Source organism: Heterodontus francisci, chromosome 29 (assembly GCF_036365525.1).
Source record: "Heterodontus francisci isolate sHetFra1 chromosome 29, sHetFra1.hap1, whole genome shotgun sequence".
In the NCBI taxonomy this organism is placed as follows: domain Eukaryota; kingdom Metazoa; phylum Chordata; class Chondrichthyes; order Heterodontiformes; family Heterodontidae; genus Heterodontus; species Heterodontus francisci.
The window spans coordinates 17,180,885-17,206,045 of NC_090399.1; the positions used below are offsets into that span (position 1 = coordinate 17,180,885).

Below are 25,161 nucleotides of genomic sequence, written 5' to 3' on the forward strand. Positions count from 1 at the left end.
CATTAAAACACCTGACCTGTCCACCTAATCCCATTTGCCAGCACTTGGCCCATAGCCTTGAATGTTATGATGTGCCAAGTGCTCATCCAGGTACTTTTTAAAGGATGTGAGGCAACCCGCCTCTACCACCCGCCCAGGCAGGGCATTCCAGACCGTCACCACCCTCTGGGTAAAAAAGTTTTTTCTCAAATCCCCCTTAAACCTCCTGCCCCTCACCTTAAACTTGTGTCCCCTCGTAACTGACCCTTCAACTAAGGGGATCAGCTGCTCCCTATCCACCCTGTCCATGCCCCTCATAATCTTGTACACCTCGATCAGGTCACCCTTCAGTCTTCTCTGCTCCAGCGAAAACAACCCAAGCCTATCCAACCTCTCTCCATAGCTTAAATGTTCCATCCCAGGCAACATCCTGGTGAATCGCCTCTGCACCCCCTCCAGTGCAATCACATCCTTCCTATAATGTGGCGACCAGAATTGCACACAGTACTCCAGCTGTGGCATTACCAAGGTTCTCTGAAACTCCAACATGACCTCCCTGCTTTTGTAATCTATGCCTCAATTGATAAAGGCAAGTGTCCCATATGCCTTTTTCACCACCCTATTAACCTGCCCTTCTGCCTTCAGTGATCTATGGACAAACACGCCAAGGTCCCTTTGTTCCTCGGAACTTCCCAGTGTCAGGCCATTCATTGAATACTTCCGTGTCACATTACTCCTTCCAAAGTGTATCACCTCATACTTTTCAGGGTTAAATTCCATCTGCCACTTTTCTGCCCATTTGACCATCCCGTCTATATCTTCCTGTAACCTCAGACACTCAACCTCACTGTTAACCACTCGGCCAATCTTTGTGTCATCCGCGAACTTACTGATCCTACCCCCCACATAGTCATCTGTGTCATTTATATAAATGACAAACAATAGGGGACCCAGCACAGATCCCTGTGGTACGCCACTGGACACTGGCTTCCAGTCACTAAAACAGCTGTCTGTCATCACTCTCTGTCTCCTATAGCTAAGCCAATTTTGAATCCACCTTATCAAGTTATCCTGTATCCCATGTGCGTTTGCTTTCTTGATAAGTCTCCCATGTGGGACCTTATCAAAGGCTTTGCTGAAATCCATGTAAACTACATCAACTGCCCTACCCTCAGCTACACACCTGGTCACATGCTCAAAAATGCAATCAAATTTGTTAAGCATGACCTCCCTCTGACAAAGCCATGCTGACTATTCCTAATCAAATTTTGTCTCTCCAAGTGGAGATAGATTCTCTCTTTCAGAATTTTCTCCAATAGTTTCCCTACCACTGATGTGAGACACACTGGTCTGTAGTTCCCTGGCTTATCTCTACAACCTTTCCTAAATAGTGGGACCACATTAGCTGTTCTCCAGTCCTCTGGCATCTCCCCCGTGGCCAGAGAGGAATTAAAAATTAGGGTCAGAGCCCCTGCAATCTCCACCCTTGCCTCCCACAGCATCCTTGGACACAAATCGTCAGGACCTGGAAATTTGTCCACTTTTAAGCCTGCCAAAACCTCCAATACCTTGTCACTCCCTATGACAATTTGCTCACGAACCTCACAGTCTCTCTCTCTCTGAGTTCCAAATCTACATCCTCATTCTCTTGGGCGAAGACAGATGTTAAGTATTCATTCAACACCCTACCAATGTCCTCTGGCTCCACCCACAGATTTCCCCCTTGGTCCCTAATGGGTCCTACTCTTCCCCTGGTTATCCTCTTCCCATTGATATACTTATAGAATATCTTGGGATTTTCCCTACTTTTACCAGCCAGAGCTTTCTCGTTCTGCCTCGCCATTGGACTGCGGATACCTCGGTGAGCTAGTAAGCTGCTGAAAGCCCAGCTTCACGGCAAACTGCGTAAAACATTCGTTCGTGAACTATGGTCCATTATCTAATAATATTTCATCCGGAATCCCATTCGTTGTGAAGATGTCCTGAATGATTCTGATAACTACCTCTGTGGTCATAGAATGTAATCGTCCGTCTTCTATCCTCAAGAACACAACACAAAAACACAAGACCTAGGAGCCGAAGTAGACCATATTGCCCATCAAGCCTGCTCCGCCATTCAGAACAATCATGGCTGATCTTAGCATTCAACTGCACTTTCCCGCCCGCTCGCCATATCCCTTGATTTCGTGAGAGACCAAAAAAATCTGTCTATCCCAGCTTTAAATATATTCAACAATGGAACATCCACAACCCTCTGGGGTAGAGAATTCCAAGGAATCACAACCCTTAGAATGAAGCAATATCTCCTCATCTCAGTTCTTAATGATCAGCCCCTTATCCCGAGACTGTGCCCCTGTGTTTTACATTCCCCAACCAGCAGAAATAATCTCTCCACTTGGAAAAGTAGTCGATAATGATGATATATAACTTCTCACCAAACATGAATAAATCCATGCCTAGCCTTTGCCAAAGTCTAGTTGGCAATTGGGTCATCAACAGCAGTTTACACCGTTCTGGCCTCCATATCACGCATGTCTGACAGTTGTTGATGATGGTCTTGATATCCTTAGTCACTGGACTAGTAATCCAGACCCCAGGTTAATGCTCTGGGGACATGGGTTCGAATCCCACCACGGCAGATGGTGAAATTTGAATTCAATCAATAAATCTGGAATTTAAAGCTAGTCTAATGATGACCATGAAACCATTGTCGATTGTCGTAAAAACCCATCTGATTCATTAATGTCCTTTAGGGAAGGAAATCTGCTGTCCTTACCTGGTCTGGCCTACATGTGACTCCAGACCCACAACAATGTGCTTGACTCTTAAATGCCCTCTGAAATGTCCCAGCAAGCCATTCAGTTCGAGGGCAATTAGGGATGGGCAATAAATGCTGGCCTCGCCTGTGACACTCACATCCCACATACGAATAAGAAAAAAGATATCCCAGGCCACCAGACCAAAGATTACGCCCGCATTCTGCACTTGTCTATACCCAAATGGACTTGGTGTAATCGATCTAAGATATCGTATCTCATTGAGGTAAGAATAACAATTCTGTAATTGTAAGTCGTCAATTATGATAAAGTATTTTCTATATTCATGGAACATCGTCATTGTTCTCCCTCCTGGACTTTCTTGTGGTCACCCATGTGTACAATATTGTCGAATGTGAATTCACTCTTTGTCATTCTTCTGTGCTTGTTGTATTTCTCACAACTTCTGTGTGCATGCTGGCCAACTTTGTGCTGTTTGTTGCAAATATGATTGGATGTCACATACAAACTTCACGTCTTCCTGTGATAGAAGATCTACTGTTGCCATCGATAACACATCGGCTGACAATTGGAACTCCCCTTGGATGTATACTGCATCATCCGTGTACCTCATCAATCTGAGATGAAACCTTTGTACACATGGAGGCATTTTCGCAATTCCCTTTTCGTAAGGACAGTGGCGCAGTGGTTAGCACCGCAGCCTCACAGCTCCAGTGACCCGGGTTCAATTCTGGGTACTGCCTGTGTGGAGTTTGCAAGTTCTCCCTGTGTCTGCGTGGGTTTTCGCCGGGTTCTCCGGTTTCCTCCCACAAGCCAAAAGACTTGCAGGTTGATAGGTAAATTGGCCATTATAAATTGCCCCTAGTATAGGTTGGTGGTAGGGGAATATAGGGACAGGTGGGGACGCAGTAAGCATATGGGATTAGTGTAGGAATAGTATAAATGGGTGGTTGATGGTCGGCACAGACTCGGTGGGCCGAAGGGCCTGTTTCAGTGCTGTATCTCTAAATTAAAAATAAATAAAATAAAAAAAACGAGGATACCAATGGTTTATGGTCAATCTCGATGACGACACAAATTCCTACAAAGGTAGTCTGAAAGTTTCTCACATGCCCTTGGGACAGCGAGAGCTTCCTTTTCTCTCACTGCGCAGCGTGTCTCTGTTTCTGACAAAGCTCTTGACACGTAGATTATTGGTCTACGGAAACCATCAGGGTGCTCTTGAAAAAGAACTGTGCCCAAGTCTTCTAAAGAGGTGTCTGCTGCTATCATCATAGACAGTGTCGGATTGTCGTGTGCCGAGACGTCTCGGGAAATTAGCATCTCTTTAATTTTCTGGATTGCTTGTTCCTGGTGGGCATCCCAACACCATGCTTTCATCTGTTTTCTGAGAAGTTATTTTAGCCCATCAGTTATTTGTGCTATGGTTGGTTGGCATCCTTCCATCTATGAAAGATGATGGACACGCAGCAAACAATCCATTTAGGTGGGCTGTCTTCCCTTGGTGCACCTTTGCTAAGGGCAGCGAAGACCAAACCCCGAGAGGCAGGTTCAACCACCAGTGCTAAGTGAGGTAAAAACTTGGCTCGTTGGTTTAACATTCCAAAAATCTCTGGAGTTGCTGAACGGTAGTTCGGCAATGTCCGTGTCTTCTTGTCTTCTATGGATCTGCCATTATTCCTTCTCCGCTCATAATGTGGCCCAAGAAACAAATCAAAGTCCTGGGAAAATTCGCGCTTCTCGTTTAAAGTCAGTCCCGCTTCTTGAAGTCTTTGTCGAAGTTCTCAAACTCTTTGGTCGTGTTCCTCCACTGACCTTCCATATATCAGTGTCATCCATGTGGCATATCACTCCTTTGAGCCCTTCTAGGATATTAGACATTGATCGTTAAAAATCCCTGGATATTCCAGGGTGTTATGAATGTAGTCAATAACCTTGAGGTTTCATCCAGGGGTACCTGCCAAAACCCACTATTGGCATCGAGTTTTGTAAACATGGCGCTCTGAGAGAGTTTCGATAAACTATCATCCACCGTGGACATTGGGTGAATCTCACACGTTACTGCTTTGTTGAGCTGCATTAAGTACACGCATATTCGCAGAGTTCCATTTGGCTTCAGGGCAGCAACCATGGCTGAACGCCCGTCCGTCGGTTGTATTACCGGAGAGATAACACCCATTCTTGTCATCTCCTCCAATTGTTCTTAGACTTCGGCTAATAAGGGATGAAGTATACTTCTTGGTGTGAATATACACACTGGTCTGGCCACATCCTTCAGAGTGATCCCATACTCCGTCTTTAGTTTTCCGAGAACTGTGAACATTTTTGGGAATTCTATTTGAAAGGAATTGTTTATCTTTGTTTGCTTGACTTCAGCTACCTTTTTAATCAGCTGCAGTTGTAAGCATGCATTCTTGCTCAGTAAAGAACATTCTTGAAGCTGGTCTCTACCAGTTCCCTGCCTCTATGCTGAAGAGTTGCTTGGGGTTTGCCTTTTACTCGCAGTTGTGTCCTGCCTGGACCATGCATCTGTCGGTTGCTGGTAATGTCTCTTCACCCATGGCTCTCGGTCAGACAGTACCGTGACACTAGGCCTTGTGTCAAGCTTAAGATTTGTGAGCTGTCCATTCACGTAGATGTTTGCTGTCCACAAATCTTGGTCTGTCTTACTGATTTCGCCCAAGAACTCTCCTAGTTCTTTCTCTTGTGGATACTGCTGTACTTGATTCACTGCTCGATGAGTGAAGGTCTTCTGCTCTGTATCCTGAAGCAAAGAAATGTTGCTGTGGCACATCTTCCCAAACTGTCCAGTTTTTCCACAATTAAAACACTCAGCTTTACTTGTTTGGTGCTTGATGGCCGGCACAAACACAATGGGCCGAAGGGCCTGTTTCTGTGCTGTATGACTCTATGACTCTACTTGCTGGGCACTGCTCTCGTCTGTGGGTCTTCTTGGCTCCACAATGTTGGCAAAGTTTTCCTGTGTCCTGCACCTACTCATCTGTATGTTCTTTCGATTCCACAAAGTGTTTCCCTGGCTTTGGCTTAACAAATTTTACGGCATTGGACTCCTCCTCAACCACGGTTTGTCTTCCCTATTTTGTTTGCGAATTTCATCCTGTCTAACAATTTGAATGGCCTTTTCCAGTGGAAGGTCTTCCTTGCGTTACAACAGGTCCGACAAGGATTCATCCACTATGCCAACGACTATCCCGTCTCTGATTAGTTTTGCCTTTAATTCTGCCAAACTATATAGATCATTAATATAGGAGTCTACAGATTTGCCAATCTTCTGTGCTGTTTATTCAATTTGGGCCCTTTCCAAGATTTTATTGCTGCGTAGATTAAAATATTTGTCAAAGGCTTGAAGTGCCTCTTCGAATTTATCGGAAACCTCGTTGATCTCTCATCGGACAATTATGTTGTCCGCAATCGCACCGACAGAATATAAAAGGGTTCGACCTCTGATTTTGTATGGAGTTGGGATACAATCCTAAACGTGAGGAATCCATTCCTCCAAATAGGCCAATTTTGAACCTGATTGGGTCCTCCAAGATCTTGAAAATTTTCTGGCATTCTGAATTTTGAATCCATATTACTTTCTTCACTTTTCTAGGGTGTTCCCCTGTGTTTTTAAAATCTTACAGGCTTGAACGGAGGTTTTTACGGTCTTTCCGACCTTTCCTGCGCCGTCTGACTGAGCAATGGTTGCCGACTTCACCCGACTCCTGAGTCTATGCTTCACCCAAGATCGACTTCTCGAGCCGTGGTTTTGACCCAATGTGCCGTTAACCATTACTGGCCCCCATACAAAATCTCTCACCCGATCCTGGACTGTTGCCTGAGGCTGAAACTCAGACCCGATCGCTGGATGTGCTGATGCAGACCCTCCCCCCACGCTTCTGTGGTGCAGTCGAAGAGGCTGCAGGGCTTTTTCGCCGACTGTCCACATCGTCAGTGACCACGGAGCAGCTCCCGAGTGTATTGCAGGTCCACGACTAGATCTGCTGTTTTCCTGGCGCTTCTCCACGAGGTAGGGAGATCTTCAAATTTCCTTGGTCAATTTTAACCACAGGTTTACCGTTGCTTCACTGTTGTCCCAGTGTTGCATCTTGCTGTATTCGTAGTGTTGCAGGGTGTTCTAGAGAAAGTCTCAAGCTCAGAAAAACATTGACCCACAACTATTTATTATTTAGATTATACTATATACACACTCCTCAAGCCACCTAAGCTAGCATCTTCTGTGCTGCTCCTTCTAATTCTCCAGCATATCTCATGTGACTGTTACATCATCCCTCTTACAGTGGCAGGGGTTTCTCTCACTTTCTACTGTATTAATCCTTTAAAGCCTTGTACTCCATACTCTGTATCTAACCCATGTTGTACCTGTCCTGGGAGTGTTTGACAGGACAGTGTAGAGGGAGCTTTACCCTGTATCTTACACTTTTTTTTTGCAACAAAACAAGCAGGCCCCGAGGACCAAACAAGCCATGTTCAACGGAACAGCAAGATACCTCAGCCCAGCTGTTCCATTGCTCATTTAGTAATCACTGTCTGTTTCAGTGACAAACAGCCTCAGCTAACTTTAATTCCCAAGTTGAGGCCACCGTCAACCATGGAGCAGGCCACAGGCTCGACGAGAACTCTGTTTGGTTTCAGCGGTGACCGGTGCAGAAACAGATGATGTTTTTCTTCCATCTTTGTTCCTCCCAATTGGCGAAATCTGGCAAAGGGCGACAAGAGTTGCAGAAAAGATACCCGACAGAGCCCCACAAAGCTCAAAATCAGCCTGTATCGTTACAGTGGATGAGCAGACGGGCTACAACCCTGGGAGTGATTAATGGAGCAGTGTAGAGGGAGCTTTACTCTGTATCTAACCCCGTGCTGTACCTGCCCTGGGAGTGTTTGACCTGACAGTGTACAGGGAGCTCACACAACAACAGATTTCACTATTTTCACATGCTGGATCAATTTGTTTGTGAGGTGCTCAGAAGAGAATAGTGTTACAATTTTAAGATATTGATATTGTCATGAAGACCCCAACCGGCCAAGAATGAGGCATATTAATTTCATCATGAACATTAATTTTAAACTGTTGCTGGAGTGAAGAAATGAGTTGTTTTACAAGAGATCACCAGACACTTGGCTGGAGGACATTTGCATACGAAGAGACCGTGCTTGGAGAGACAAAAGAATTGCTCACTGATTCAATTAACAGAGATTGGGCTGGGCAATGGTGATCCACATCTTGTTGGGGTGGGAGACAGCACTACACCACTCCCCCCACTGAGGGCTTTGGAATCCACAAATGCAGGAGTGGTTAAACCAGCTGGTCACATAACTAACCAGCTGGTCCAGGCTTTTTGAACTAGACACAGGACTGTTTTAATTCAGACTGCAGATTATTACTGAACCTGGAACTAGAGAGCCTGTCTCTTGACTGGCTCTCTCTCGCTTTCTCACAAGCTTCCGGACCCACTGAAGACACATAAACCTCAAGAGAGAAAAAACTCCTACATTGAAACAAGTTAAAGTGTACACTGGGTCCCAACGAACAGGAAGACTTACCGGCAGCCAAAGACTCCATAATGAACTCAAAGGACAGTAAATAACCACCAGATATTGCCTCAAACTTTTCCCCTTTATTCTTTCGACTTTTTCTGTCTCTATCTGCGTGTGTGTTTATCGCACCTGCATGCTAGCATGGTCACGTCGCATATTCATAGTCGTTAATTGGAATTAGAGTTTAAGATCAATAAACTTCCGCCTTTCTTGTTTAAATCTAAGAAAAGCTGTCTTGATTAATTTCTTTGCCTTACAATTGGAAAGCAGTGAACAAGGATTCACTGAGGGGGAGCTAAATCACAGTGATTTTTAAAATTAAACCCTGTTATGGTTAAACCAGACAAAGGCTGAGAGGGAATCCCTAGACCCCTGTCTCGCCTGGTCGTAACAAAATAAATTGGCCCTTTGTCCCAAATAAAAACTTGAGGCAACTCAATCCCGAGTTTCTTTCAAAGTTGTTTTGGAATTGTGAAAGAAATTCCCAAATTTTTGTCGGATGACAGGAAAAACCCTTCTGCCCTTCACTTCCTAGTCATGCAGCCTGGGAAGCTCGACAAACTACACATGCCTTTCCTCGCAATGGACTCCACTTGACATTAGGAATCTGTCACATGGCTCGGCCAAGGCATTTAATCTCTCTCTTCGTGTCTCGGTGACAAGAAGCTGATCACAGTTGTGGTCTAACTGGCTGGCTTTAATCAGTGCTCACTTTTTATTTTATTTATTTATTTTTTATTTAGAGATACAGCACTGAAACAGGCCCTTCGGCCCACCGGGTCTGTGCCGACCAATAACCACCCATTTATACTAACCCTCTAGTAATCCCATATTCCCTACCACCTACCTACACTGGGGGCAATTTACAATGGCCAATTTACCTATCACCTGCAAGTCTTTTGGCGGTGGGAGGAAACCGGAACACCCGGCGAAAACCCACGCGGTCATAGGGAGAACTTGCAAACTCCGCACAGGCAGCACCCAGAATCGAACCCGAGTCCCTGGAGCTGTGAGGCTGCGGTGCTAACCACTGCGCCACTGTGCTGCCCATTTACTTTATAACAAGAAAATTCAGCGCTCTACTGGTTTGATTGGAATAAATGTATTTTTAAAACAAACTAAATAAGCTGCTGATTTAAATGGCCCTGCACGCTCATGTGGGTTAAAGGTCAGTTAGTCATGGCATTTTTAAATCATAGTCCTCAGATTGGCTGAGTGGAGTCCAATAAAGATTACATGAGCTATGAAAATGTATTACCGATATATCAGTAATTATACAGCGCACACATTGTGGCGATAGTGATAATTGAACACTCCGCTGTTGTTACCAGGGAGACTTGTAGCAATTCTTTTTGATGTATTTAATGGGAATCTAGATGGGTATAAGAGAAAGGCACAGCAGGTTATGCTGACAGGATGAGATGAAGTAGGGGTAGGAGGAGGCTTGTGTGGAGCATAAACACAGCATAGGCTAGTTGGGCCAAATGGCCTCTTTCTATGCTGTACATTCGATGTAATTCTATGTGATCAAAGCCAACACATTTCCAGTGCATTTCACCAAGTTATAAATAAAGATCGATCCCGCTCCTCACTCACTGTGAGGAGCAGCCCTCATAGGTTCTGCTAGGGTCACTCAGCTCCTGACCTCATTACAGCCTTGGTCCCAACATGGACAAAAGTGCTGAGCTCAAGAGGTGAGGCGAGAGTGATTGCCCTTGATATCAAGACAGCATTTGACTGAGTGTGGCAAATCCCCTGCCATCAATGGGGATTACCATTCCCATTGACCAGAAACTGAACTGGAGTAGCCATATAAATACTGTGACTACAAGAGCAGGTCAGAGGCTAGGAATCCTGTGGCGAGTAACTCATCTCCTGACTCCCCAAAGCCTGTCCACCATCTACAAGGCACAAGTCAGGAGTGTGATGGAATACTCTCCACTTGCCTGGATGAGTGCAGCTCCAACAACACTCAAGAAGCTCAATACCATCCAGGACAAAGCAGCCCACTTGATTGGCACCCCATCTACAAACATTCACTCCCTCCACCACCGACGCACAGTGGCAGCAGTGTGTACCATCTAAAGATGCATTGCAGCAACTCACCAAGGCTCCTTAGACAGCACCTTCCAAACCTGCAACCTCTACCACCTCGAAGGACAAGGGCAGCAGATGCATGGGAACACCACAACCTGCAAGTTCCCCTCCAAGCCACACACCATCCTGCCTTGGAACTACATTGCCGTTCCTTCACTGTCGCTGGGTCAAAATCCTGGAACTCCCTTCCTGACAGCACTGTGGGTGTAACTACCCCACATGGACTGCAGTGGTTCAAGAAGGCAGCTCACCACCACCTTCTCAAGGGCAATTAGGGATGGGCAAAAAATGCTGGCCTAGCCAGCGACACCCACATCCCGCGAAAGAAGAAAAAAAAGGCAGGCTTCCCCTGAGATCGGATGCGTGCGTTGCAGTGAGAGGGGGATCACCAGCTGCCTGACACAAGCAGCTCACAGCTTACTGCATACAATCAGTTTCAGCTCAGAATTGTGTACTTACTGATGGCCGGAAGGGTGCAGAGGTCACAGCATCCATGCTCAGCTGCTTCCCTCCAGGAATGCTCTTCCGCCGCGAAGACCGACCTGGGTGATACTCTGAAAGGCACAAGGTGAAAAGAAGGCTTCAGTGTTTGTGTGGACAGGTCGCAGGTTCAACACCCACTTTAGGATCTTGAGAACGTAAGCATACTGACACTCCCAGTGCTGGTATGGAAGTGTCTTTCAGATGAGGCTTAACAAGGAGGTCCCGAATACCCTCCCCGGTGGATGTAAAAGATCCCATGACACTATTTTGAAGACGGGCAGGAGAGCTCTCCCAGTGTTCTGGCCACTATTTATGGCTCAACCAACATCACCAAAAACAGATTATTTGGCCATTGTCTGACTGCTGTTAGTGGAACCTTGCTGTGCACAAACCGGCCACTATATTTCTTTCCTTCATTCATGCGTAGGTTTCAGATGATACAATTATCTTTGTTTCCCAGCACACTGATTGTAGCTTGAAGTGTTTAAAGGGACAGTGTAATAGGAGCTTAACTCATAGGAATGGGCAGACCCCCCCCCCCCTCGAGCCCACTCCACAATTGAATTAGATCGCTGTTAACCTGTACCTCAACTCCATTTTTACACCTTTTCTCCCTGTCCCTTGATACCCTTACCCAACAAAACAAAAACTGTCAACTTTGAAAATTTCAAAAGAGCCGCTGCAGCCACAGCTTTTTTTTGGGGGTCTTCTACCCTTTGCGTGATAAAGTGCTTCTTGATTTTGCTCCTGAAGAGCCTCGTTCTACTTTTAAGATAACTTGAGGCTCCTGAACAGATTCCCTGGGGAACACCCCTTGTTAAACAGCACCAATCAATCTGACTCGGGCTGGAAATTGGCTGCAAAGTAAGAGACAAAGTCCAATTCAGTGCCCTCCCATTTTTTGCTCGTAATCGTTTGTGTGTGTAAGATTATTGAATGCCTTCTGAAAGTTCATATAGATAACATCCATAGACACTCCCTTCTTTCTTTTGGGCCTCCTTATCTCGAGAGACAATGGATACGCGCCTGGAGGTGGTCAGTGGAGTGACCTCTCCATGGCGCATGACTGGGCAAATTTTTGGAGGTTGAGGGTTGCCCAGTCGTCAAAACCCCCCTCTCGGCCTTTCTGGTGGGGTCCAAAGGAGTGCAGGACACGACGTTTGGCACCAGTATGGCTGCAGGAACTGCCGGAAACATGCCAAAGGTGACACTCCCTTATCCAGCTTATTAAAACCTCCTCAAACTAGATCAATGAGACATCACCAACCCTTAACAAAATCCTGTTGGCTGTCGTCGATCAGTTCACGTTTGTTCAACTGTTCAGTAACTCGATCCCTAATGACAGATTCGAGTGGCTTCCCCACAAAATGACAGTAAACTGACAGGTCCATCGTTACCGAGTTTCTCTCTCACACATTTCTTGGCTAATGGAATGATATTGGTAAATTTCCAGTCTTTTTTGGCCCTGAAAAGTGCCCAGTCTACCTCAAATTACCCTGGAAGGGTAATATATCCCAAATATTTGAGCAACAGGCAAAGCCAGCTGTTTCACGCTGCTACTACGCAGTAGCAACACGTGTGGTGTTCGCCACTAACAGGATGTTGCTGTCAAGCCAAAAAGACATCCTGCTTATGAGTAATGTGATATATGAATTTCAATGCCATTGTGATGCTCGGTATATAAGCCGTACGTCCCAAAGACTGGTGGATCGTATCAAACAACATGTTCCTACTGCTGTTTGCAACGGGCAAGGTATGGACCATACCCAACGAGCCCGTGCTTGAAAAATGTAAAAAACAGTGTCCAACATTAGATGTGATTCCGTGATTGGACAACATTTGCTAAATAATCCTCAGTGTGCTAAGAATTACATTGGTAACCAATTTAAGATTGTCAGTCCGGCTCGCAGTGCAGCACATTTGCGTGGTCTGAAAGTTACATATATTAATACACAGGGCCCTGTTCTTTGCAGACAGAAAGAACATGTATAAACATTGCGCCCGTTTCAGCTGAACAAAATAAGTGACAGCCATTCTCTGGTTCATTCCTCAGGGCAATGCTTTGACGAATCAGAGTCAAGCTTTCTGGTTTAAATTTTAAACAAAGCTTGGCAGTTAACTGTCAGTCACCATTGTTACGACCGGGTGAGAAGGGGTCAAGGGGTTCCCTCTCAGCCTTTGCCTGGTTTAACCATAACAGGGTTTAATTTTTTTTTAAAACACTGTATTTTAGCTCCCCCATAGTGAATCCTTGTTCACCGCTTTCCAATTATAAGGCAAAGAAATCAATTCAGACAGGATTTCTTAGAGTTAAACAAGAAAGGTAGAAGTTTATTAATCTTAAACTCTAATCTGGTTAACAACTATGAATATGTGACGTGACTACGCAAGCATGCATACGCGATAAACACACACGCAGATAGAGACAGAAAATTTAGAAAGAATAAAGGGGAAAAGTTTGAGGCAATAGATGGGTTTCTATTTACTGTCCTTTGAGTTCAAAGTGGAGTCTTTGTTTGCTGGTAGGTCTTGTTGTTCGTTGGGGCCCAGTTCGCACTTCAACTTGTTTCGATGTCGGAGTCTTTTCTTTCTTGAGGTTTTTGTGTCTTCCGTGGGTCCAGTAGCTTGGGAGAAGGCGACAGAGACACAGCCAGGGTAGAGGCTTGCTTGTTCCAACTTCAGTTGCAAATCTGCCTTCTGAATTCAAAATGTCCTGTATCTAATTCAAAAAGGCCTGGACCAGCCAGTTAGTCACGTGACCAGCTGGTTTAACCACTTCTGCATTTATGGATTCTATCACCTCAGCAGACCCTGGAATATAAGCTTCCTGACACCTTCGATGTCTGGTGATCAAAATCCATTTGGGTTAATTGGACCAGGGAGTAGTTCTATTGTCTCTCCAAGCACTGTCTTTAGCATGTAAATTGTCATGCTAGGCCCCCATCTGCCAAGAATGAGGCACATTAATTTTGTCATGAATATTGATTTTAAACTGTTACTGGAGTGAAGAAAGGACTTGTTAAACAGATCAACCATGGCTGGATCAGACATTCTCATATTAACAGACAGTGATTAGAAAGCCAAAGCAGCCATTCCCTGACACATTCAACCCACAATGGACTTTTGATCACCAGACGTTGAAGGTGGGGGAGCTCGCATTCCAGATTGACTGCTTAGATGGCCGAATACACAAATGGACATGGTCAAGCCAGCTAGTCACATGACTAACCTGCTGGGTAACCTGAGTTTTTGGAATTTGTACAAACAGTTTGGGCAGAAAGCTGTTTGCTCCTGGACTGAGAAAATCTCTCCTGTCTGCCCCTATCTCTTTCTCACAAGTCTCTGAATCCACTGAAGACACATTGAACCCCAAGAGAGAAAAGTCTCCTATAGCAAACCAGGTTTAAGAAGAATACTGGGCCCCAACGAAAAGCAAGATCGACCTACAATCAAGGATTCTACAGTGAACTCGAAGAACTGTAACAACAACTCTTCAAATATTGCCTCAAACTTTTCCACTTTATTTTCCTTCTGCTCTTTTCTGTCTCTATTTGCATGTGTGTATCGCATATGCATGCTCGCATGGTCGCATCGTGTATCCATAGGTGTTAACCGAATTATAGTTTAAGTTTACATTTAATAAATTTCAACTTTTCTTCTTTAAACCTAAGAAAGCTTGTTTGTGCTGGTTTCTTTGCCTTATAATTGGAAAGTGATGAACAAGGATTCACCAAGGGAGAAGCTAAAAACAAGGTGTGTTTAAAATTAAACCCTGTTACAATAAGACCAGGTGAAGGCTGAAAGGGAACCCTAGACCTCTTTCTCACCTGGTCTTAACAAAATGTTCTTTCAGCCACTGCTGGTCTCTTCAATCAAGTCATCTCTTCACTCCAGCAATTGATGTTCATATGACAAAATTACTATGCCTCATTCTTGGCAGGTGGGGGGTCTGCATGACACCGTAAACTGATGCATTCGCCATGATAACGCCTCTGCCAATCAGAGTTCACTTGCCAACCAATCAGCACTCTCTTCTCATGCAGTATAAGGTGATGTTTTTCCCTTACATTGGTTATTCTTGCGGATTGTCCTGATGAGTGCAAGACGAAAAGCTTCGACAACATGTCTCTACTTTCAGCAATACTCAAGTTCTGTACTACTAAACAACTACCAAAATAATAGGTGTGAACTAGCACTACTTTAGCAGAATGAACCACCAGAAGAGATAGCCCTTAGTCACCTGACCAATATTCCAACCTGACTAGTTCCTATCTTAAAAGGTATCTCTATGGAGAGAGAGAGAGAGAGAGGGGAAGAACAGCAGAACAGTCAGAGAAGGTCTTTTCTAGTCAGAGCAGCTGTGAGACTGCTGTAAGCAGGATCCCTGCTGATAACTACTGCAGCAGAGAAACTGCAAGGTGACTTTGGAACCCCCCCATCTGTGAAAATGAACCAGGATATCCACCATTGACTTCAAGATTGAGGCTTAAATCACGAGGAGCCGACAACACTTCATCCTTTTCAGGCCTGCACCGCTGAAAGATTTCCTCCAAAAAACTTCTAAAGGTTTTTTAAAACAACAGACTTATTTTTTTACAACAACTGGACTCTACTTGCATGTGACCCTCTACTCTTTGTCTTTCCTTGTGTGCTGGTGGGTGTGTGAACGTGTGAAGTCACGAACATTTTTCGGCAATTGTGTAAAAAATAAATATTCATCTTTCTTCTTAACCTAAAAAAACCTGTTGTTTATCTATTTGACTCTTAAAACACTCAGGGACTAAAACGTTATTTTTAAAACACTAACTGCAGTCACTTGAAAGGTGAAAGGTGCAAGTCACCCTCACCACTTTCCACCTGTCCGTGACAGATAGGTTTACTTGTTGACTTGCATTTACATAACACTTTTCATGACCACCAGATGTCTCAAAGCACTTTACAGCCAATGAAGTATTTTTTGAAGTGTAGTCACTGTTGTAATGTAGGAGATGTAGCAGCCAATTTCCACAAGCCGGGATGTGATAATGGCCAAATAGCCTGTTTTTTTGCTCATCCCAGTTTAATCAGTTCAGCTTACCAATCATTCCTTCAAAGTCAGTCTCACTTAAGTTTAAAACCTTGCTTTGGGTGTGATCTTTCTCCCTCTTGAGTTTGATGTCAAACACTACTGTGTTGTGGTCACTATTTACAAGATGCTCCCTTGCTATTTTGAAGAACAGCAGGGGAGTTCTCCCCAGTGTCCTGATCAATATTTATCCCTCAACCAACATCACCAAAAAGATATGAAAAATTCAGGGGCCCAAGGGTCAGAGGGAAAACTCCCCAGGGAGATTGTTGGGGCCACGGGGGTTGCCTCCCCTGCCTGCGTCCCCCCCCCCCCTCTTTGGGCAATCGAGTCTCCAGCTCCAATGGCTCCCCCCCCCAGGGTGACGCATGGAGGCTGCTTCCATTAAACTGGCGGCCTTCCCACATGGAGTGGGGTCATCCCTGACCCCGCCACCCGCATCGACAAAATGCCAGTGGACCCATAAAATGGGCCTTAATAGGGCGTTTAAGTATGCACATTGACTGCCCACCTCCTTGGAGCAGGCAGGCACTCTGCATCCAGTTCTGCTGTGTATATCTAGCCTGCCCTGGGAGTGTTTGATGGAACAATGTAGAGGGAGCTTTACTCCATATCTAACTCTTTTTTTTTAAGGTGGCCTTTATACCCCAGGCCCCTTTTATATATTTTATGGCGAGGGGACCTTCATTCCTTAGGCCCCCTTTCTATACATATTTTAAAAATAAACTTTATTAAAAACAGATAAATAAATAAAAAGACTCAAATTAAGATGCCATTCTCGGCGTTGACGATGCACTCCAGTCCCTGCGGTGCCCACCGGTCGCGGAAGGCCTCAAGCGTACCAGCGGACACCGCATGCTCCTTCTCCAGGGACACCCGGGCGCAAACATAACCGCAGAAGAGGGGCAGGCAATCAGGGAGGACGGACCCTCCGACGGCCCGCAGCCTGGACCTGTGAATTGCCACCTTGGCCAGGCCCAGGAGCAGATCGACGAGGAGATCCTCCTCCCGGCCCACGCCCCTCCTCACCGGGTGCCCAAAGATCAGGAGCGTGGGACTGAAGTGCAGCTAGAACGTGAGGAGCAGCCCCTTCAAATACTCAAAGAGGGGCTGCAACCTCGCACACGCCGTATATAAGTGCAACACAGACTCGTCCAGGCTTCAGAAAGTACAGGCGGCCTGGGAGTCTGTGAACCTGCTTAAAAGTCTATTGGACGGAACTGCCCTGTGCAACACCCTCCACCCCAGGTCCCCGATGTTAAGGGGGAAGACTCCCGCATAGAGAGACTTCCATTGGTGTTTCCCCTCGCCGTCAGATGGCAACGCGGACCGGCAGGGTGTGTCCGGCCGGCTGACGAGGGCGAGGAAGTGGAGAGTGTGCAGGAGCAGCCTGTACAGGAAACCCCTCCACGCCGATTGGAATGGCACAGAGGGCAGTTCCAAGAAGCGGTTCAGGTTGTGCAGGAGCGGCTCCCGAGCAGGGTTTCAGGGCCTGGGTCCGATGAGCAGTTCCGGCCGAGCGGGGGTCAGCTCGGCCCGGAGCGCTCCGCTCTCCTGAGCCCCCTCGCCACCCGCAGTGAGGGGCGTCCCGGGGCTTCAGCTGCTCCTCCACCTGCCGGTCCGTCCCCGGAGTCGGCCACCCGGACAGCCGAGGCACTCTCCTCTGCCGGCGGGGGAGCGCGCTGACTGGAGGCAACCATGTTCCAGACTCGGAATAGATCCCAGTAAAAGACAGGCAACTCCCTCAGAGAGGCGCGGCTAACGGACTCCACCAGGAGCTACGTGTCGTCTTGAAGGCAGTGACACTGGCGGAAAAGATAAGCTATCAGCGCACACCATCTGGGAGGACGCTCGACGTACAGGTATCTCTGCAGGGTCCAAAGGCGGAGAGTCGCAGCCTGAGTGTGGACGCACACCAGCGACTGGCTGCCCTCCTCAATCGGGAGACTCAGGACCGCGGCAGAGACCCAGTGTTTCCTCTTGCCCCAGAAGTAATAGACGAGTTTCTTCTGGATCTTGGTGGTGCATGCAGCGGGTGGGGCCAAAGTGACCAAGCGGTACCACAGCATCGAGGCCACCAGTTGGTTCATGACCAGCGCTCGGCCCCTGTAGGAAAGCACTTGGAGCAGTCCTGTCCAGCGCCCCAGCCGAGCGGTGACTTTCGCCTCCAACTTCTGCAAGTTTGCCGGCCAGGCTTCCTCAGAGGGGCAAAGGTGGACTCCCAGATAGAGGAGGTGCGTGGTGCTCCACTCAAAAGGTGTCAACTCCTCCGGCAGGGAGTCCACCCGCCACTGACCAACCAGGAGTCCGGAACATTTCTCCCAATTGATCCTCGTGGAGGATGCAGCAGAAAAGGTCTGCTGGCAGACGCGCATCCTCTGCAAGTCAACGGGATCTGTGACCGTGAGGATCATGTCATTGGCGTAAGCCGAGAGGACGACCCGCATGGCCAGCTCGCGCAGAGCCAATCCGGTCAACTTCCTGCGAAGCAGGTACAGGAACGCCTCCACGCAGGTGGTGTACAATTGGCTGGACATGAGGCATCCCTGGCGTGCTCCTCTCCCAAAGCGAAGGGGTGCCATCAAGGACTCGTTAACTTTGACTAGACACTCTGCGGCGGCGTATAAAAGTTGGACCCAGGCCACAAAATGCGGCCTGGGTCTGAAAGCGCGCAGAATCCCAAAAAGGTATTCGTGATCCACCCTGTCGAATGCCTTCACCTGATCGAGGGAGAGAAAGGCGACCGACTGACCAGTCCTCTGGGAAGGATGGATCAGGTACCGGAGCAGGTGGATGTTGCCCCGGATGGACCGGCTCGGGACCGTGTAGGACTGGTCGGGGTGGATCATGTGGGCCAGCACGGAGCCCAGGCATAGCCCGGGCAAAGATCTTATAATCCGTGCTGAGGAGGGAGACCGGATGCCAATTTTTAAACAGGTGGAGATCGCCCCTCTTCGGCATCAGGCCGATGACTGCCCTGCGCCACTAGAGGGGCATCTCCCCGGTCGCCAGGCTTTCCCCCAGGACCCGCGCGTAATCGCCCCCCAGGACATCCCAGAACGCCCTGAGGAACATGTGCCGGAGGCTGTTCTCCCGAAGACCGAGCAGGACTGGGGTGAGTCCCGTCTTCACCTCTCCCAGATGGTGCAGGTGGGGAAGGAGGAGCTCACCGGGAATGAAGGGCGGGACATTCGTCCAGGGGGTCCACTGGCAGAAAGGTCCCGCCCACGGTGAGCCCCTTGCTCAGAGCCAGGGACACCGCCCGCTCGGTCTTCGGGAAAAACACCGCCTTCCCGTACATTTTTGAGGTAGCAACAATGGCCGAAGGGCCAACAACCTCAGCCATTGCCTTTACGCATACCTCTACTGACATGTTTGGGTGGACGTAGCTCTTGACCCCATGCTTTGATGTTATTAGTGCAAACGGTGATGGGGCAACAGGTGCAGCTGCAGTAGCATATGCGCGTGAAGGCCCCGCCACTGGCAAAAAGGGGTTGCCATGGGGTTGCAGAGCCACGCCCACCCCCAAGTAACAAAGCACACAACAGTTTTCTCTTTAACACAAGCAATATGATGGGGGGTGGGGGTTGCAGGTGAGAGTAGAGGAGTATAGGGCTGAAAAGGGCAAGGAGAGGATAGGTGGCCGAGTGATGGAAGGGAGAGAACAGCTGCGAGGATGTTACAGTTCAATTGGTGGTTGGAGCACCTTGCTGCAGAGTCTACAGTCCAGTCTTCCAGTTAGGGGAGGGTTCTTCGCCCGGGTCGGCGAGAGCTGCCCAATTCTCTCCCTTTCCTGTTGTATAAAGATTGTCTTCAGCCGGGCAGCTCCAGCTGTCCCGAGCCACACAGTTGGGGGTGGGGAAGGAGCCCCTTTTGTGCAGGACGGAAGGGAAACACAAGAGCAAGTACAGAGGCTCCCTATAGAATTTGGCAGCCCCACCCCTGGACCTTCCGGTGCCTCCTCCCTCCCCCAACAGTCCAAACAACAAACAGTTCTCTGGTGCTCCAACACCCACCTCTCCAAAATGACTTGCAGGTCTTAGTCCTTGAAAAGGTGCAACAGTTCCACAGTAAATGCAGCTCTCTCCGCTGTGCAGTCACCTCTTTCCAGTTACTCCACTCCCTCCTCTCCAGTTGCAGCAACACAGCTGCAGCTAGTCCCCCCCTGATTGCAGGCAGGAAGTGCTTCCCAAATTGCCCAGCCAATCCCGTGCTGTACCTGTCCTGGGAGACTTTGAAAGGACAACATAATGGGTGATGTGCTCCATTTCCCAACACCAATAGGCCTTTCATCGGTAAAAGTTATTAAGTATTACCATTTTTTTTTAAAAAAAGCACCAAGACAAACGAACTCACTTCTGAAGCTGCACCCAGCTTCCTATCGTCAATGTGAATAATGGAATATGTTAAATACTGAAAGGCTGAGATTTTTATTTGAGGTTCATCTGGAAGAGGACGTGAATGAACCAGCCTGTTATTTATAGAGAGTGTGGGGGAGTTAGTGGGAAAGTGATGGACAGAGGGAGAGAGAGAGAGAGAGAGAGAGAGACGTGACAGAGCTAGAAAGGGACATGGTGATGGAGAGAAAGGAAGATGGAGAATGTTAGAAAGAGAGATACAGAGAGAATGGAAAGGAGATGGAGAAAGTGAAGTCGAAGGAAAAAGAGGCAGAGAAAACAGGTAGAAATGTACAGATTGAGCTTGTGATCAATGTTCTTTCAAATGGTTCTGAAAATAAATGGATGTCACTGACAAGAGAATGTGTGTTGCCACAAGTTAAGTATTCATTTCTGGTTGCTCCTGGGAAGAAGGACGTCAGATCTGCGTAATTCAACTTAAAGGTGCAATGTTGTTTGACAACAGGAGGAGGAGGGATCTAGCAACTAATTAGACAACTAAATTGTTGCATAGCAACAGTATTTCCATGATATTGAGCGCAGGACAAAACCTAGCTCATCCGCTGCTCGGTGTCATAGGAAAGGGACGAAGATTAAGAAGTCACTAGTTCGAGGGGTTTTTCCTCAGTCAAAAAATAAATTTGTCCAGAAATTGGAGTACAGAAATCTAGGCTTCCATTCCCAAGGCTGTACCAAGGGATTACTGCACTGTCAGCGGTGCCAGCTTTTGGATAAGGTGTTGACCCGTGGCTTGGTCTGACCCTCAGGTGGGTGTAAAAGATCCCATGGCACTATTTCGAAGAGCAGGTGAGTTCTCCTGGTGTCCCGGCCAATATTTACCCTTCAACGAACATCACTAAAAACAGACCAGCTGACCATTATCACATTGTTGTTTCTGGGAGCTTTCTGTGCACAACCTGACCGCCACATTTCCTGCATTACAACAGCAACGTCCTGAGGGCGTGAGAGCCGCTGTGTAAATGCAAGTTTACAAATAGTCATTTGGTAGTATAGAACTTGGGTACTGCTGAAAATAGAGACATGCTGTCGAAGCTTTTTGTCTTGCACTCATCAGGACAATCCACAAGAACACCAATGCAAGGGAAAGCAACAACTTTTTACTGTATGAGAAGAGAGTGCTGATTGGTTGGCAAGTGAACTCTGATTGGCAGAGGCATTGCCATGGCGAATGCACCAGTTTACGGTGACTGACAGTTAACTGCCAAGCTTCGTTTGAAATTTAAACCAGGCAGCTTGACTCTGATTGGTTAAGGCATTGCCCTGAGGGATGAACCAGCAAATTGTCCCGATGAGACAAGGGGAGGGATGGTCGGGTGAAGGAACCTTGGCTGACAAGAGATGTGGAACAGCTAGTCAAGAGGAAGAAGGAAGCTTACTTTAAGGTTGAGGAAGCAAGGATCAGACAGGGCTCTAGAGGGTTACAAGGTAGCCAGGAAGGAACTGAAGAAGGGACTTAGGAAAGCTAGAAGGGGACATGAAAAAGTCTTGGTGGTGGGTATGATTAAGGAAAATCCCAAGGCGTGCTACACTTATGTGAGGAACAAGAGGATGGCTGGAGTGATGGTCGGGCCGATCAGGGATAGTGGAGGGAACTTGTGCCTGGAGTCGGAGGAGGTAGGGGAGGTCCTAAATGAATACTTTGCTTCAGTATTCACTAGTGAGAGGGACCTGGTCGTTTGTGAGGACAGTGTGAAACAGGCTAATATGCTCGAACAGGTTGATGTTAAGAAGGAGGATGTGCTGGAAATTTTGAAAGACATGAGGATAGATAAGTCCCCGGGGCCAGACGGGATATACCCAAGGATATTACGGGAAGCGAGGGAAGAGATTGCTGCGCCTTTGGCGATGATCTTTGCATCCTCACTGTCCACTGGAGTAGTACCAGATGATTGGAGGGTGGCAAATGTTATTCCCTTGTTCAAGAAAGGGAATAGGGATAACCCTGGGAATTATAGACCAGTCAGTCTTACGTCGGTAGTGGGCAAATTATTGGAGAGGATTCTGAGAGACAGGATTTATGATTATTTGGAAAAGCATAGTTTGATTAGAGATAGTCAGCATGGCTTTGTGAGGGGCGGGTCATGCCTCACAAGCATTATTGAATTCTTTGAGGATGTGACAAAACACATTGATGAAGGAAGAGCAGTGGATGTGGTGTATATGGATTTTAGCAAGGCGGTTGATAAGGTTCCCCATGGTAGGCTCATTCAGAAAGTAAGGAGGCATGGGATACAGGGAAATTTGGCTGTCTGGATACAGAATTGGCTGGCCCATAGAAGACAGAGGGTGGTAGTAGATGGAAAATATTCAGCCTGGAGCTCGGTGACCAGTGGTGTTCCGCAGGGATCTGTTCTGGGACCTCTGCTCTTTGTGATTTTTATAAATGACTTAGATGAGGAAGTGGAAGGCTGGGTTAGTAAGTTTGCCGATGACACAAAGGTTTCTGGAGTTGTGGATAGTGTGGAGGGCTGTTGTAGGTTGCAACGGGACATTGACAGGATGCAGAGCTGGGCTGAGAAGTGGCAGATGGAGTTCAACCTGGAAAAGTGTGAAGTGATTCATTTTGGAAGGTCGAATTTGAATGCAGAATACAGGTTTAAAGACAGGATTCTTGGCAGTGTGGAGGAACAGAGGGATCTTGGGGTCCACATCCATAGATCGCACAAAGTTGCCACCCAAGTTGATAGGGTTGTTAAGAAGGCGTATGGTGTGTTGGCTTTCATTAACAGGGGGATTGAGTTTAAGAGCCGCGAGGTTATGCTGCAGCTCTATAAGGCCCTGGTTCGACCACACTTGGAATATTGTGTTCAGTTCTGGTCGCCTCATTATAGGAAGGATGTGGAAGCTTTAGAGAGGGTGCAGAGGAGATTTACCAGGATGCTGCCTGGACTGGAGGGCATGTCTTATGAAGAAAGATTGAGGGAGATAGGGCTTTTCTCATTGGAGCGAAGAAGGATGAGAGGTGACTTGATAGAGGGGTACAAGATGATGAGAGGCATAGATAGAGTGGATAGCCAGAGACTTTTTCCAGGGCGGAAAGGGCTATCACCAGGGGGCATAATTTTAAAGTGATTGGAGGAAGATTTAGGGGAGATGTCAGAGGTAGGTTCTTTACACAGAGACTGGTGGGTGCGTGGAATGCACTGCCAGCGGTGGTAGTAGAAGCAGATACATTAGGGACATTTAAGCGACTCTTGGATAGGTACATGGATGATAGTAGAATGAAGGGTATGTAGGTAGTTTGATCTTAGAGTAGGTTAAAGGGTCGGCACAACATCGTGGGCCGAAGGGCCTGTACTGCGCTGTACTGTTCTATGTTCTAAATGGCTGTCACTTATTTTGTTTAGTTGAAACAGGCACAATGTTTGTACATGTTCTTTCTGTCTGCAAAGAACAGGGCCCTGTGTATTAATGTATGTAGCTTCCAGTACGCGCAAATGTGCCACACTGCATGTCAGTAGGGCTCCTTCGGGTCTTGTGCGGTGGGAGGGGCGACGGGGTGGTGAAATAAGGGAATGGAAGCTTCACACTGACAAAGAAATACTCGGCAGTTTGGAAATAAAACAAAAGAGAACGATGCAAAGCCATTCAGAAAGAAGAACTCGGCAGGGCCTTTGCAAAGCACCTGCTGCAGCCATTTTCTGGTTTTACTTAAGCCTCCAGAGCAATAGCATCACCGCCCAGTCTCAGTGCAACGTTACTGTTGGAAAAGGAATTGACATACCTGCCTCATTTCAATACGGGCACTACAATCGGGCTGGCACTCCTGACAGCTGCCGCAAGAGATGCCAGTGAAAGTAACGTGAGCGAACAAACAAGCATATAAACTTGAAGGGCCGCGGTTTCGGCAAGTCTGCCCCAGACCATGACGGCTGGATCATCGTAACTAGACACCTCCCGCAGCCATGTCATCTCCCGGGAGAACCAACGAACGTCCAGTTTATTCCTACCTTCAAACTCAACCCCTGAAACTGGAATAATCTCTCAATATGGGCTCTACCCGCCCCTTCAATTTATTTTATAGACCTCTAAGGTAAACAGATAGGTAAATAGCCTATCCGACATTCTTTAAACTGGGAAATGTTTTTTTGGAGTTCTCCTTTGGACCTTTTCCAAGGCTAATATCCCTCACGGTCAGGGGGACAGGGTGGGGCTGAAAACACCATGACTGGACGCGGCACTCCAGATGGGGCCAGAAACGTGCAGGAGTTCGCCTGCAACAGACCCAGATTTCCAGTTATCGCCCTTGCCTGCCCAAGTATTACCTGAAAATCATGTGGCGTAAAAGGGAGAAAAATCGGCCTTTCATCAGCACTGGAGGGACGGAAGGAAAAAAAAAAGATTCTCGAATCTGCCGACACTATCCGCCCCGCCCCACCCCACCCCACCTTACTATCTCCCTGGGCACTCACCGCCCCACGCACAACCAAACTCCGTGTGTAGGCAGTTGAATCCAGAGCGCCCCTTCCCTCTTGTTTCTGGAAAATTGCGGCTGTGCCATGGTAGAATACAGTAAATTCATCAACGTTGCCGGGAGGTTTGTTTTTAAAAACAGCCTGTTATAGTAAAAACTATCAGAAGCGCGATTCACAGTCCGGTCGTCATTGCACACAACTAACTCCTGCCCCACTGAGCTGTCTCACGCCACTTTAGGGCGAGGAGGCCATTCAGCCCCTCCGACCTGCTCCGCCGTTCTGTCACCTCATGGCTGATCTACACCCGCAATTCCATTTACCCACTTTTGCTCCATATTCCTCCATTCACTACGCAGCAGATAAAA

The 25,161-nt window shown here is 47.3% G+C and overlaps 1 protein-coding gene across 4 annotated transcripts in view; it reads right to left on the minus strand.

Moving 5' to 3' along the window:
* The window catches only part of syngap1a (synaptic Ras GTPase activating protein 1a), a 703,692-nt gene that overhangs the window by 373,904 nt on the left and 304,627 nt on the right, over window positions 1-25,161 (minus strand). For 3 of the 4 annotated variants that reach the window (XM_068009530.1, XM_068009529.1, XM_068009531.1), the window contains exon 1: window positions 10,875-10,965. In XM_068009530.1, the coding sequence (XP_067865631.1) occupies window positions 10,875-10,910 (36 nt within the window). In that variant the 5' untranslated portion in view covers window positions 10,911-10,965. Of the gene's footprint in view, window positions 1-10,874; window positions 10,970-25,161 lie in introns of those variants that run through there. The other variant, XM_068009526.1, reaches the window with a different exon arrangement.